The sequence below is a fragment of the Camelus dromedarius genome, chromosome 17 (genome assembly GCF_036321535.1).
Source record: "Camelus dromedarius isolate mCamDro1 chromosome 17, mCamDro1.pat, whole genome shotgun sequence".
NCBI classification, from domain to species: Eukaryota; Metazoa; Chordata; class Mammalia; order Artiodactyla; family Camelidae; genus Camelus; species Camelus dromedarius.
In genome coordinates this window covers 21244894-21259261 of record NC_087452.1, presented here as the reverse complement: position 1 = coordinate 21259261, position 14368 = coordinate 21244894, and the positions used below count along the sequence as shown (strand labels likewise).

Here is a 14368-nt window from a genome sequence, read left to right as displayed (position 1 = left end):
TGTTTAACACGCTTCCCTCTGCTTCTTGTCTCTTTATCACCTGCTCGTCCTCAGGGACTGCATCCCGGACCCCACAGACTAGATCAAAGCCTCCTGTACGTTGTCAGGGAAGCATGTACCCCTCCCTTCCCAACACCCTTTGCTGAATTTATCAGACTGTTGAGCTGATCAACGTCTGTCTTCACCTCTAGACTGCCAGCTCCATGAAGGCAGGAACCACAGGCGTGCTGTGCGCCACTGCTTTCCTGGACCAAACGTAGTGCCAGACACAGAGTGTCACTCAGTCATTCTTTGCAGAACCAGTCAGTGAACAAGTGGAGATCGGACATGTGAATCCCAGCCAGGGATGCTCTTCAACACCTATATTGTAGATCCAGTTTCTAATAGCATGACTCATGGCATTTTCTTTCCAGTCCCTCAGTTGTATCTGAATTCCCTCAGAGCCACATCACTTCTCTCTGCCACTTGCTTGCTCAACTCACGATGGCATCATTCTTAAAACTCCCATCACTTTCTTTTTATTCTTCCTTTTCTGACCTGCTCCGCCCTACAAAACTACGATTTGCATGCACTGAAGGACAGTCAGCCCATGTCCTATAATCAGCTGTTTGTTCTTGCCAGGGTCATTTGGCTTTGAATATAAAAGACAAAAAAGGTTAACAAAAATTAATAACCTTGGGACCCTGGGCAAGATCAGGGACCTCTCTCTTTCCAGCCTCAGTTCTCACGGTTTAAAGGGTAAGACTAGTCCCAGCCTAACAGTTTTTGCGCCGATTAAGTGAGATCACGTGTCAGTTTTTGCGCCGATTAGGTGAGATCACGTGTGTAAAGCGTGCAGCAGTGCGCTTGGCACGACGGTAGAATGTGATAAACCCTAGCAGTCTTCCACTGTGCCCGATGCTGGGGGCAGATGACAGCTCTGACATGTAAAAGATACTGTAATCAAAGTATATATTTAAAGAACATTAACAAAAAGTTACCTTTATTGCCCCTACCATATGTCACTACCCACACATTCATTTGCTCTAATCTTTATTAACAATCCTAAAGAAAAAAAAAATCCCTGAGCAGTGCTATTTTCAGGTGGAAAAAACTGAGACTCACACAGTGAGTAAGGGATGACTGGCATTTCAACACGGATTTGCCTGTCTCCAGCATCTAGGGATCTCTGAGCAGGGAATGAAGCCAAACATCCCTGGCCTCAGCCTCCCCGTCTTCACAGGCAGAGGAACAGACAATTGTCGCACAGATTTTCTTTGGTTACTCTCATTATCAACAGAGAACACTCCACGGCGGAGTTTGCCAACAGAGCTTATCGCAACAGACGGCTTCCCGGGCCTGCCAAGGAACAGGACTCCAGACGGTCTCGTTTTCCTCAACGACAAACAAGAACTCTCTTCACCCCGGCTTTATCTCTGCATCCCCCCCAAAGTAGACCCTTGGCAGCTGCCTTTCTGCAGACCTTCTAGGACACAGAACAGTAACCTTACTGAACGCTGACGTCCCCTTTCCTAATTAACATGCAGAGATATGCAACCCATAAACTCCCTTCTGAAATGTCACGCTGGCACCGCACTTCCATGCCGAGGGAAAAATCTTTGCAAGGCTCAGAGTGTATAATCAGCCTCTTCTACCCAGAAGCATTTGTAAAACAGGCATGTTTGGAAGCACCCCCCACTGAATAGTTCAGCCCTTGTAAACTCTCTCCGAGAGAAGCCCCAAGGGCTGGCTGAGGCAGCAACCTGTCTTGCTGAGCAAAAATGTCAACAGGGGAAAAAAAAAAAAAAAGGGAAAGCAAGGCAAAAAGGAGATGGTGCCGCTGATTTATTTCAAGAACCGTATCAAATTAATGAGCTCGGTGCCACAATTAGGAAGTTGGGCCAAGGAAGAAAGACACGTTTATTCTTGTTCTTTTTCTTGTCTTGACTTGATGTCGATTCCATCTAGTGACAGAATGAGGAGCTGGTTCCAACTGCAAAGCCAAGACCAATTACAATTTCCACTAATAACGTCTCTGCCTTGTGAGGGGCAATAGTTAGATTCCTTCCGTAGTCAGGAAGGGCTCGTGCTCTGCTGGGGTGAGTGTAACTCTCAGTGCGAGAGCAGGTGCAGGGAGAGGGGGGAAGTTTCATCATGGATCCCCCGATCCTGCCACCAAACCTGGCCTTTCCCAGTGTTTCTTATCTCAGCAAATGGCACGGCATCTATCCAGTTTTGTAAGACAGACATGAGAAGATATCCTAGGAGAAATATCATCACCTGAATCTTCCACCTCCCTCTTTTTTTCCCCATTTTTAAATTGAAGTATAGTTGATTGACAGTGTTGTGTTAATTTCTGGTCTATAGCATAGTGATTCAGTTATACATATATACACATATTCTTTTTTATTATAGGTTATTACAAGCCATTGTCTACCTCCTTCTTATGATCATCAATATAGTACCAAGTTCACAAAAATATCTCATACTGTTGATGTAATAATGTGAAACTCCTCTAAAAATTACACTATTAATAAAAAAATTACACCATTAATAAAAAAAAAACATGTGTCAAAAAAAAAGTCACATGAATATCTCAAGATTTAGTCAACTCATCACCACCATCACCAATGTTGTCTAAAGCTAACTCAGAGTAGGGGTGCCAGATAAAATGCAAGGTTGGTGTTCTGTATTTTGATTTGCTTAATCCAGCAACCTAACTCCAGCTTAACCACCATCTTAAGCTCATCTCAATGACTGCTTCTACACGGGAAGTGCTTCCCAACTCCATAGACATCAAATCCCCCCATTTTAGGTCCCCTTTTGTAGGTCCTGACAACTGTAACACACCTAAAATCTGTATTTATTTCTGTGATTATTTGAATAATGTGTCTTGTGAACTAGACGGTAAGACTCGTAAGGACAATGATCGTATCTGGCTTTGCTCTTCATTTTATTTTTAATGAATAAACAAACGAACAAACTAGTCAGAGAGTCTGCAGAAGTATCCACTTCCAGGCAGCAGACACAGGGAAGACTGGCGTCCTAGTCCTGCCTGGGACATGATCGCAGTGACGGGCATTTGGCCAGGCTTTGTCCCCAATTCCCTCTAGTGTCCTAGACCAGTCTCTCTCTGGATCTCAGTTCTGTCTTCTGAAGAGATGAGCTCCATGATGAAGCCTTTCTAGCTTTAAAATTTTACAGCCCTGCAATTCTCAACCCCAAACAAGTATTGGACCTGAACAAGTATTCTGCAGGTCATCAGGCCTTCGGGTTTTATGGGTTCACTCCGCTTGTCTGCCCTGTCACATGTTGCTGGGCGAATCCACAAAAGATCACCACTCCTCTATAGTAACATCCTCTTTGGGAGGATTCAAGTTTATGCTTTTCCTAAAGAAGCTTCACTTTGAAAGATGTGCTTAGCTCTCTGAAGTCGGATAAGTGAGAAGGGAAAGATCTTGAACAGGTCCTCACCCTCCCTTGGAGAAGCTATCATTCTAGAACTGCCCTGTGAAATATGGCAGCCATCAGACACATGGGGCTATTTAAGGCTAAATTTGTTTAAATTAAATTAAATTTAAAAACCAGTTTCTCAGTCATAATAACCACATTGGCCAGTGGCCACCACGTTGGACAGCTCAGAATACTGCACATTTCATCACTGAATCCCCAGGATGTCATTGGTTCTACAGGAAACAGACCTTGGTTCCCTGTTCCTCCTTCTCTAGGACCAAAGCTCCGACCCTCTCTTGGTTCACCTCATTCGCTCTCTCTGGATCCAGGCCTTGTGGCTGGTGCCGACTTAGAAACTGAAACACTTGGACTCATCAGGTCCTCTGACAAGCTTCAGGTCAAAGGTCACTTCCTCAAGGGGACCGACTCTGATGTGAGATTAGATGTAACATCCTTGTTCTATGCTTCTGGGGCACCCTTCTCAGAATACTCATCCCATCTCTTGAAACTGTTTAAATTTTACTGGCCTCCCAAGACTGAGGGGCTGTAAAGAACAGCCCCCAGTGCCGGACAACCAGGGTTTGAATCCCAGCTCCACCTGGGGCTCACCATGTGAACTTAGAAAAGACAACAGGCATCTCTGGGCCTCGTACGCTTCTTCTGTACAATGGGGGTAAATTGTACCCAGCTCATCGGATTGCTGGGTGATCAAGTGAAGTGGTGCGCCTAATGCACTTTGAAGAGCACTCCGCACATAGTATACACTGGACAAACGCTGGCAAAAATAAATAACTAAAAAATGTAAGCACCTTCAAAGGCAGAGCTGCTTTGGTCTTCTGCCCTGTGCATCATATCCTGTGTCTCGGGACAATGCTGAAATCTACTGTGTCTGCGGAGAAGGGCTGGCTTTAAGACTGCCAGGAACTTACTCTATACATCTCTTCAAAACAGTGTTGTGAGTTATTTATACAGGGACGTTCACAGCAGCACTGTTTACAAAACACTCAAAAACGTGGGGGTAGGGGGCATCTCAGATGTCCATCTGCAGGGGACTAGTTACATGAATTACGTATTTCCATACAATGGGATGTTGTGCCGCATTTATACAGACTGAGGTGGAACTGCGTGGGGTAACTGGAGAGCTCTCCAAGATGTGTTACTCACAATGGACAAGAATACAGTGAAATCAACAAGGACACATACGTTTATGTCATTCAAGTTTCCTGAATCTTTGCACTAAACCCTTTAATAGTGGGTTTTCTGTGAGGTGGAGGAGAAGCAACTTTGACTTAAATATGATTAAGTTCTTTACTCTAGAAAGTATTCCATCCTGGTATACTTTTTTTTTTTTTAACATTTAAAAGAAAATTTTGAGAGGGGAGGTGATTAGGTTTATTTATTTATCTATCTATTTATTTTAAAGGTGTTAGGGATTGAACCCAGGACCTCATGCATGTGCTCTACCACTGAGCTATATCCCCCTCCCTCCATCATGTACTTTTATTACTTTTACTTAAAAATGATTCAAGTGTCTTGCTTTAAAGAGTGCCTTGTGTTGTTGGGCAGACTTTCCCTCTCCAGAACAAGGACAGACCAAGAAAAAAAACAATGTGAGCCGGGGAAACAGACATTGAGCACCTGGGGAGAAAATAAAGATAGTTTACTGGTAAATCCACTGATCTACTGGAGGAGGAGGGAATCCAGCAGGGTGGCAATTTCAGACCAGTCGTGTGTGTAAATATAAGAGCTAACGCTGATTGAGAGCTTACGTGTGTCAGACGCTGTGCTCAGCCCTTTTCAATTATTGTCTCATTTAATCCTACCTAAGAGAAAGCACTGTTATTATCCTCATTTTACTGAAGGGAAAATGGAGACAAGGAGCATTAAGCAACTTGCCGGAGGGCACACAGCTGAACAGGGAGAGGGGCTGGGACACACTCCAGTGGAGCCACAGCCTAGCTCACATGCCTGTCACTGTCCAATACACAGAGCCACCATCCAGAGGCTAGTCCAGCGGAAGCTCTATACGATCTATGCAGCCAGACTCCAGTGACTGTATCTGGCATTTCATAAAAATTCCACTTTCCTTTCAGCTTGTCAAAGTCAACATGATATATACCCCAGTTGGTTCCAAAAAATTATGAGCCACCTCATATGGTAGGGAAGTTCTACAGCTCAAAGGGCAAAGGCTGGAGAATACAGTCCAATGGCGAAAAAATGGAGTGGATTCATACGGAGCAGAAGAGAATTTCGACTCCGAAATAACTGTGCGGTATTCACAGAGAGACAGTTTTACGTTAGGAGGATCAGACATTTTCTGAAAAACTTTGACCTGTTGCCACCCACCAGGAAGTTAAGTGAAAGTCCTGATGGGCTATTTTTACAACTTTTTATTTACACCCAGGATATTCTTCTTGGGGTTTTCAGGGAAGAGCATGGGATCCAAAAGTCAAATGGGCTGGGTTTGTTTCCTGGCTTGAGCATTCTAGAACAAGCTACACAACCTTGAGACAGTTCCTAAATGCTACCTGGCCTCAGCCTCCCCATCTAAAAAGTCGGGGATAATAGCTACCTCTGTCAGAGCGGTAAAATTTATGGGAGAACAAAGTGACTCCACCTGTGTATCGCTTGGAACAAAAACACCTCAACAAAATGTGTTGACTTTCCTTTTTTCCCCAGACAAGCAGTGGTCTAACCACATTTTCTTTTTCAACCCACTACTCTCTGGCTTTGCACGATCATGCCCTTAACCTCTCCAAAAATGCAAATGGGTGTTTTTGATATTAGGGAGTTGAGCTCCCCTGATGGGCATAGTAACTGATTCCAGATAGGACGATTCACTTTCTTACACCAAAGAGGAACCACACTGGCTCTATTCTCAGCCACTTGAATTTGTAACCGGAGTCACAGTTACAAGACAACCCACTGAACAAACTCCCGGTACACCTACCCAACCTCTTTCCCTTCCCTCACCTCTCTCCTAGGCTTTAATAAACCCTCCTTGCTTGGGGCATTTTCAGATCCCCTCCCCAGCCACCAACCTCCAGTCACATCCCAACATCTCAAGGAAACTATGGCAGCTGATCATCAGCAATACTCAGAGGAAATCTTCCTGGGTTCACAATCAGGAATTTGATTAATAGTGAAACATTGTTCAATGCATATACACAATGTGGAAATGCATACTAGATACAAAGGTGATGCTTGGCCCTGTCTCCCCTGCAAAAAAACATCAAACCAGAATCAGCATCCCTAAGACTCATGATCATAACTTCACTTTTAGCCATTGCCTGGAATAGGGGTGATTACTACATCAAAGCTATAAAATCCCTAATAAAATTATAGTCCACTTTTACTGGAATTTGACACAACATTGTAAAATGATTATAAATCAATAAAAAATGTTAAAAAAAATTATAGTCCACTTTTTATTTATCCTTCGTCTTTAAGACTAATCTTGAAAATGCCAGTGTGATCATCATCCAATAAATCTAAACTCTGAGAGTTTGTAAAATAAACAAAACATAATAACATGACCTAGTTATTATTAATAGTATCATATTATGCCCTTCTGTCTCAAATAGTAATGCTCAAAAGAGTAAGCAAGCTATGATATTGTTTCTGGAAAATGTGACTTTAATTTTTCCCTCATGCTTGGTTTTGAGCTTCCAAGCCCTTTTTTTTTTTTTGAATCTTATCCTATAGATTCATTTTCACCTGTGGGAAATGATTTATGTCCATGGTATTCAATGCAGTTGTGTTTTGAAATATTAAAACTATTTACCCAAAGGGAACTAGTTAAATAAATTATGGTCCACCCATGCAAAGAGATTATATAGCCACTTAAAGAAAACAAGAACCATTCTATTAGTGAACTACAAAGACCTCTAAGACAAGCTGTTATATAAAAGAGCAAGGTGCCAAACAGCAATGGAATGTATACTGCCTTCTGGGTAAAACAGGGAAGAGATAAGAACACACCTATGAGTATGCGTACACCCACACAGGTGTGTTTGTCTCTACATTAAAAATTTCATCAGCGTAATCAGAGACCAATAACATTAGTTGAAATATCTGGGAACAGGAGAAATGGAAATTAGGCAAGTGGAAGATAGGTCTATGCAAGAGCTGACTTACTGAATACTTTTGAAATATTCTGCTTTAAGAGCCATATAAACGTATTCTCTACCCAAAAAATACATTAAATATCCATTGTTGGTCAAAATGACATTCCAGTCCTTCGAGAGGAAAACAACACTGCCTAAAAAGGTTACATTTTATGACTGACCATCATTCTCCTTCCTCTTCTTTTTAATACCATACATGCCCCTTTAAACACACATACATGTTTAAATCAATAACTTACAGGAAAAAAACTCCTGGAGTGTTAAAAAAAAAACAAAACACTGCACAGAAGTATTTTTAAAGACTGCCATAAAACCTTATTCCATAATTTTTATGATTATTATTAATCCCATTAAGGTGAACTGCAATCTCCCATAGATGACACTTGGCTAGTCCACAAAATATTTTTGCCTGGATGGCCATGGATCCCCTCACGTGCCCAGGAGAGAGGCATCCTCACTGCTGCCGGACGCATGAGCTCACCTTCATAGGTGCCGACTTCTAGAAGAGTCCCGCTCTGCTCGAGGTCCAAGAACTCCTTCACAGTCAGAAAGTTATAGTCCACGCCAGGCACCTCTCCTTCTCTTGGAGATCGGGTTGTGCCTGCAGCAGGGAAGACAAAGGCACAAGAAGTCATCAGTCAACTGAAACAGGAAGCAGCCCATGCAGGGCTAATTAAAATAACCTGTTCAGTAAGCTGGTGTACCTAAGACGACAGAGCCACCGACTGAGACGGGGACCTGGCAAAAGGCAACTTCTTTCTACAGAACAGTATCCTCACTTCCAACCGCTAGTGCCCAGGGCCCCTCAAATATGAGAAAGAAAACAGTGCAGCTAGGGAACCCAGGGAGATTTTCATCCTTCAAAAAAAAAAAAAAAATGCCCTGGACGCAAAGGGTAAATTGGATTTTACAGACGACATTCACAATCAGCAGCTTTTAGGACTCCAGTAAATACTAAAAAGTTATCCACCTTAAGCCCAGAGTCTAAGGGGTTTATATTTTTATCACAGGCCTCGAAATTCTTGTGTTCCTCAATACATCCGGCAACTTCCAGGGTAATAAGCCCTTTGAAGAAAATGACACCCACTGCATAAACACATCACTAGAGAAATTTGATTGCCCAAGATCTGTGGTTGGATATCTTCCAGGGATTAAAATGCTGCTGCTCTCCACGTAATTAGTATGTCTGGCAGAAAGAGGCCACCCGTACGGTTTTGGACGAGAAAAAGGACACTGCATTTGCTAGAAAATTCTCTCCCTGATTTCATCTAGTCATTCTCTCAAGGACTAATAAATATAACAATGCTTCTTATGAAATAACACAGAGCCTCAGAATATTTAAGTCACGTAGCTCAGGGGCTGGGCTGTCATTTCAGCCTGACCGCAACCAAAAGTGGGAAGGAATGTGGCTTACACACGAACTGAAGAAAGAAAATAAACCAAGAAGCAATTAAGTAGCGTATGAACCTATGTTAGATGTTACAGGAGACTGAAAAAGAGCAAAACTCATGATTTCTGCTCCTACGTGCAGGTTAGGGGATAGACCAGCGGCACCCATTCTGCCAGGTCCCATTACCTCCGGTGCCTCCGGGTCACTGTTTTCCTATAAAATAAGCAGAATTTTTTCCATCTGCCTAGGAACTTAATAAGCAGGGATTTTCCCCTGGTCCTAGTCCTGATTTTCCCTAAAGCAATTCAATAACCAACTCTCTGTACTTGGTGGCTCCCCTGTTCGTGGCACAGCCCGGTCTCTGACCACGTGCCTACATGAGTTTCCAGGCACGTCCTGTGGAAATCCAGAGTTCTCGTAAGTCAGAAAACTCAACACTTGTTGCAGGTTTTACTCAGGCTAAAGGCATTTTTAAACAACCCCAATTTTTCTAATATGTGAAATCTGGGTGTTATAAAGAACAGTTGTATTACAAATGTTGGCTCATCATGGCCAGCGTGCTAGGACTTTGTGGTCAAGCAGCCCTCTCATAGTGTCCTGAAGTCAACTTCTGTACTGTTTCCTAATTGGCTCCCATTTCTGGCTCCCTGGCAGACAATGACAAGTCCCTTGAGATACTTCACAACGTTTAAGTTTCTGTCTCCAGTGTCAGGCACACAATGGGTACTCCAGAAGCACCAAGAGTACCATGTATGGTTGACGAGCAGGTATGTAGAATGGGAGTGATGACCTGGCTTCCCAGCTAGTGGTCCTGGGCATGTTCCTGAGCTTCTGCCATTTCTCAGTTTCCTCACCCGTGAAATAGGAATAATAATGCTACCTACACCATAGGTTTGTCTTGTGTGTCGAGTGAGATTAAATTTTAGAAGGCTTCTCAGTAATTGTTACCAGATATTATAGCTCATGCTATTAGCAGAATGAAACGTGTTGATAAAATATGATAGTTCAAATTATAATATATATACATAATTACATATGTTATTATGTTTCTCTTTTTTAAGAATTATTTTACTGAGGCCACAATACATGTCAGGCATCAATTTAGGCATTGGAGACCAAGCCAAAGCCCCTACCCTAATTAAAGTTTTATTTTTCTACAAAAGCCAGAAAACAAATATGTATATAAATACAGCATGTAATTTCAAGCGTTTGAAAGTGTCTTGGAGGAAGGAAGCACGGTGGAGAGTAACAGAGGTCCTACAGAGAGGTGATAAAACCTGGCTCAGGAAGTGTCACCTAAACTGAGAGCCATGCGAAGGTGATGTGAAAAGCATCCCAGGCTGGGGGAAAAGGCCGAGGGCTTTGAAGTCGGAACAGGTCTAGGATGCTGGGGGAAGGGCAGAAAATCCAGAGTAACTGTGTCGGAGCAACGGAAATGAGGTTAGAAATGCAAAGCAAGGGGCCAGATTATGCAGGCCACAGCAAACATTTCATGTTTCATTCGAAGGATGATGGGAAGTCACCAGAGGGATTTGAGCAGGGTAGTGCGATGATTTATTTTTAAAAGATCACTGCACTTTACAGAGGACAGCCTATGGGCAGAGTAGGAGGGGGACATGGGTAAGAATAGAAGCAAGAAGACTAGTTAGGTGGTTACCACAGCGTCCAGGTGAGAAAACATCTGGGCGCAGACAAGTAGAGGAGGACAGAGATGGTAAGACGCAGTCAAATCTGTTACAATTTGTGAACATTTAAAATAGCTGTGAGATAGTCCACAAGAGACGCATTAAAAGTACATCAACTCATCAGGCCACGCTAGGTCTGAATTTTGAGGACACAACTTGCTGATGGAGTGGATGGAGTGTTTAAGAACAACAGAAGAGTAAGGACTGACATCTTATTTGACCTGGGCTGATGTGCCATTAACATTGATCAAGACGATGGGGGAAATGGGTTTTAGGGAAAAGAAATTCAGAGTTCACTTCTGGACAGGTCAAGTTTGAGATGCCTACCAAACACCCAGCTGGAGAGAGCTGTGGACAGCGGACTGCGTTAAGTCTGAAGATCAGAGGAGTGGCTGGGCTCTCAACCGAGGAGTGATCAATAAACCACTGGCATTTGCAGGGAAGAGACTGAAAGAGATAATTCAGGGACAAAGAGCGTAGAAAGAGCAGCCAGGAAGTTTGAGCTGAACACAGAACCTTTTAATTTTTAGAAACTGAGAAGAGGAGGAGGCTCCTCAGAGGAGACTAGGAGGCAGCAGTCAGCAAGGCGGGAGCAAATGAGGAGGGTGTGATGCCTTAAAGCCAAGTGAAAAAAGCTGTCCAGCCGGCTAGTTGGAAAACACAAACAGTCTACATCATACTGGGAAATTCCAGTGCAGGGCAAGAATAGAATCTCTTTGAAACTTGCTGTGAAAGAAATCTGTCCTGAATATGTTCTAGACGGGAATTCGAATACTCAGCCTCCAGAGCAAAAGTCCATTAGCTTAGTTTACCCCCCCAGCCCCCTACGCCAACAAAACAACGAGGAGAAATATGACCAAACAAAAGATTTGCTGCGTTTTTAAAGTCTTCTACACCAGAAAATACTGGGTTTTTTTTTCCCCCTCCTGTAGCCATCTTCTCTTTGCCATTTTTCTCAACCACATTTTCAGAATCAATTTGTCAGATTATCTTTAAAGACAATGACAACCACTGGGTCTTCATTTCCTGAAAGGATGCCAAGTCATGAGGAGCTTCAAAAACGCTATGTTTTAGAGGGAAAAGGAAACTAACAGAGACCATTTTCCCCTGGAAATAAATAAGCTTAGAATGGCCTTTGAGCAGCAGGGGAAATGGGTGGGGGCGGGTAAGTCTCCACCCACAAAACCTTCAGGGTTTATAACCCAGACAAAACCTTTCCACTCCGCAGGCCAGCAGGAGGTGGACTCCCAGTTATCCTCTGAGCAACCCGCCCTGGGTCTTGGCCAACATGACCAGGCTCTATTCAGTGACGCAAAGGGAGAAAGGGCCTGGGAGGGGACCCCGCCCCCAGCTTTTCTTCCCGCAGAATGACAGGCTGCCTGCTGGACACACGCCTGGCAGATGGCATTTCAAAGGGTTTTCAGGAGCCATCTGGGGTGGGTACGATTATTACAAACCACGCTTCTAACAAAGCCAGAAGGGTTACTTCCTGGCAGAAGAGAAGTAAAACAAATTCTATCATCTTTTTCAGGGACAGCGTATTTCAAAAAAAACAAAAAAAACCAAAAAACAAAAAAACACCAGGCTGACAAACTGGGTTTCTACAGCCTAACAACATCGTCTTATGCTTGTCTAGCTAGAAGTCAGGCCAACAATATCTTAGAGTTATTAGCTTTAGACAAACAAACACAGTGCCCACCTCCTGGTCTGAAACAAAAAAAAAAAAAAAAAAAAAGAAAGAAATAGATTATTAAACACTAGGAAAAAAATAATAGTTTCCATTTATTGAATGCTTAGTTATATCTTAGGCCAGGTGTTAAACATTTAATCAATACGACTGTAGTCACTCTTCCTAAGACATCCCTAAGACATAGAAGGATTGCTATTACATTCATTTCATTGATGAGGAAACCGATCCTCAGAAAAGTAATTTTCTCAAGGTCACATGACAAGGAAGCTGGGCAGAGAGTTGTGATTTGAAAGTAGATAATCTGACTCGGGCACCCCTCACTCTAAACCATTGTTGTCCAAGCGATCTTTCTTCCATGATGGAAGTGTTCCTCAGCTGTGCATCAAACATGGTAGTCGCCAGACACAGCTGGTTATTACCTCTTTTTTATTACATACATTTCAGTTGTACAGCATCCTAGTTCAACATCTGTACACATGTGGTTATTGATATGTGGCTAATGTGCCAGAGGAACTGAAATTAAATTTTATCTAATTTTAATTACTTTAAGTTTAAAGAGCCACACAGGGCTCGTGGCAACCGGACTGGCGAGCACAGCTCTAAGCCACGAGGGCATTTCCAATCCAACATTCGGTACAATGCCCCCCAAGCAGTTCCCACTCTCCAAACAAAAACAAGAAACATAACAAACTGCAGACATCCTGTACTCACACAGGAAAACTATCCTTTTAAAAACTCTTATATGCTTTGAAAAATGATCTAGTCAAACTTTATATTTTGTTCTAAAAGTTCTGTTTGGTTCATACTGGTCTTAAAAAAAAAAACCCCAAAACCTCAGATATTTGCAGCATCACTATAGCAAAAACAAAAACTCAAAACAAGACCAAAATAAAAGCTGCCCTCCAAAACAAACAAACAAACAAACAACCTGAGTGTCTATGAATATGGGAATCATCGAACAAAAAAGGATTTCCCTTAGGAAATTTTTTTTTCACTTTGTAAAGAATACTAGTTAGCTAGAGGTATATGCAGTTACCAGAAGGAATATCTATAATGTACATTTGAGTAATATAAAGTGCAAAAAAAAATCACTGCATTTTATTGAAAAATAAAAAAGAATGCCTTATGGGGGCTGCATGTTCTGTGAGTGACTGAATAGTTAAATGGATGGTATAAAGCCTTCACAATGGTGACCTCAGGAGGGTGGGTTCAGAAATGGGAAGAGAAGAAACGACTGTTTCTTGAAATCCCTCTCATACTCTGAATTGCACCAATGTGTATGTAGTTGTTGTAGCATTTTATAAACTGAGTTAAGTAATTATTTAAAAAGTCTTGAAAGTCCTAATTTTTGGGCATCCTACTCAAACATCTTCAATATTAACTAGTCCTTGCAAAAACATGCCAAAGAATACAGGATCAAAAGGAATCAGAGACACAATAGATCCCCAGGTTTTCCATCTCATAGAAAGCCCGCACCAATGTCCACAACCCTTGCCTTTAGCTATGAATAGGAACATACTACGAATAAAGAAAGTTAAGGACAAGGTGGCACTCTTTTTCTGCTTGATTTTGGTTTTTAAACCTCAAACCATTCATGACTTAAACAGAGTCCTTTTAAAGTGCTAAAATGTAACAAGATTTGCAGCAGAGTAGTGAATACTATCAGCCTTATTTGGCATCAGGTCATTACAAATTGATTTGAGCTATGCCCTACTGAATGTCTCGATGTGAATTAGCAATGCCCTGAAAAGTTTGCCCCGTAAAGCTTGAGTGGCTGCTTGCTCCTTGGGCATCTTTTACGGTTCATAACTGTTCAGCGTACCTGGTGGCATGAGTGACCCTTGCTGAGGAAATCAGAAGATGACCTTCCTTATCATCAGACTCCACAAAGGATGACTACAGAAAGGAAACCGAATTCAGAACTCATTTGCTCTCTCTCCTTCTAGAAATCCTCCTGAAATATCCAGTTAAAGCAGCAAAAAAAAAAAAAAAAAAAAAAAAAAAAAAAATCCTAGAGGTGAGACACGAATATGCTATTGCCTAC

At 42.3% G+C, this 14368-nt stretch overlaps 1 protein-coding gene across 17 annotated transcripts in view; it reads right to left on the bottom strand.

The window, feature by feature from the left end:
- The window catches only part of MAGI1 (membrane associated guanylate kinase, WW and PDZ domain containing 1), a 578678-nt gene that overhangs the window by 109437 nt on the left and 454873 nt on the right, over positions 1–14368 (bottom strand). For all 17 annotated transcript variants that reach the window (XM_031470689.2, XM_031470691.2, XM_010987364.3 and 14 more), the window contains exon 3: positions 8041–8160. In XM_031470689.2, the coding sequence (XP_031326549.1) occupies positions 8041–8160 (120 nt within the window). The remainder of the gene's footprint in view (positions 1–8040; positions 8161–14368) is intronic.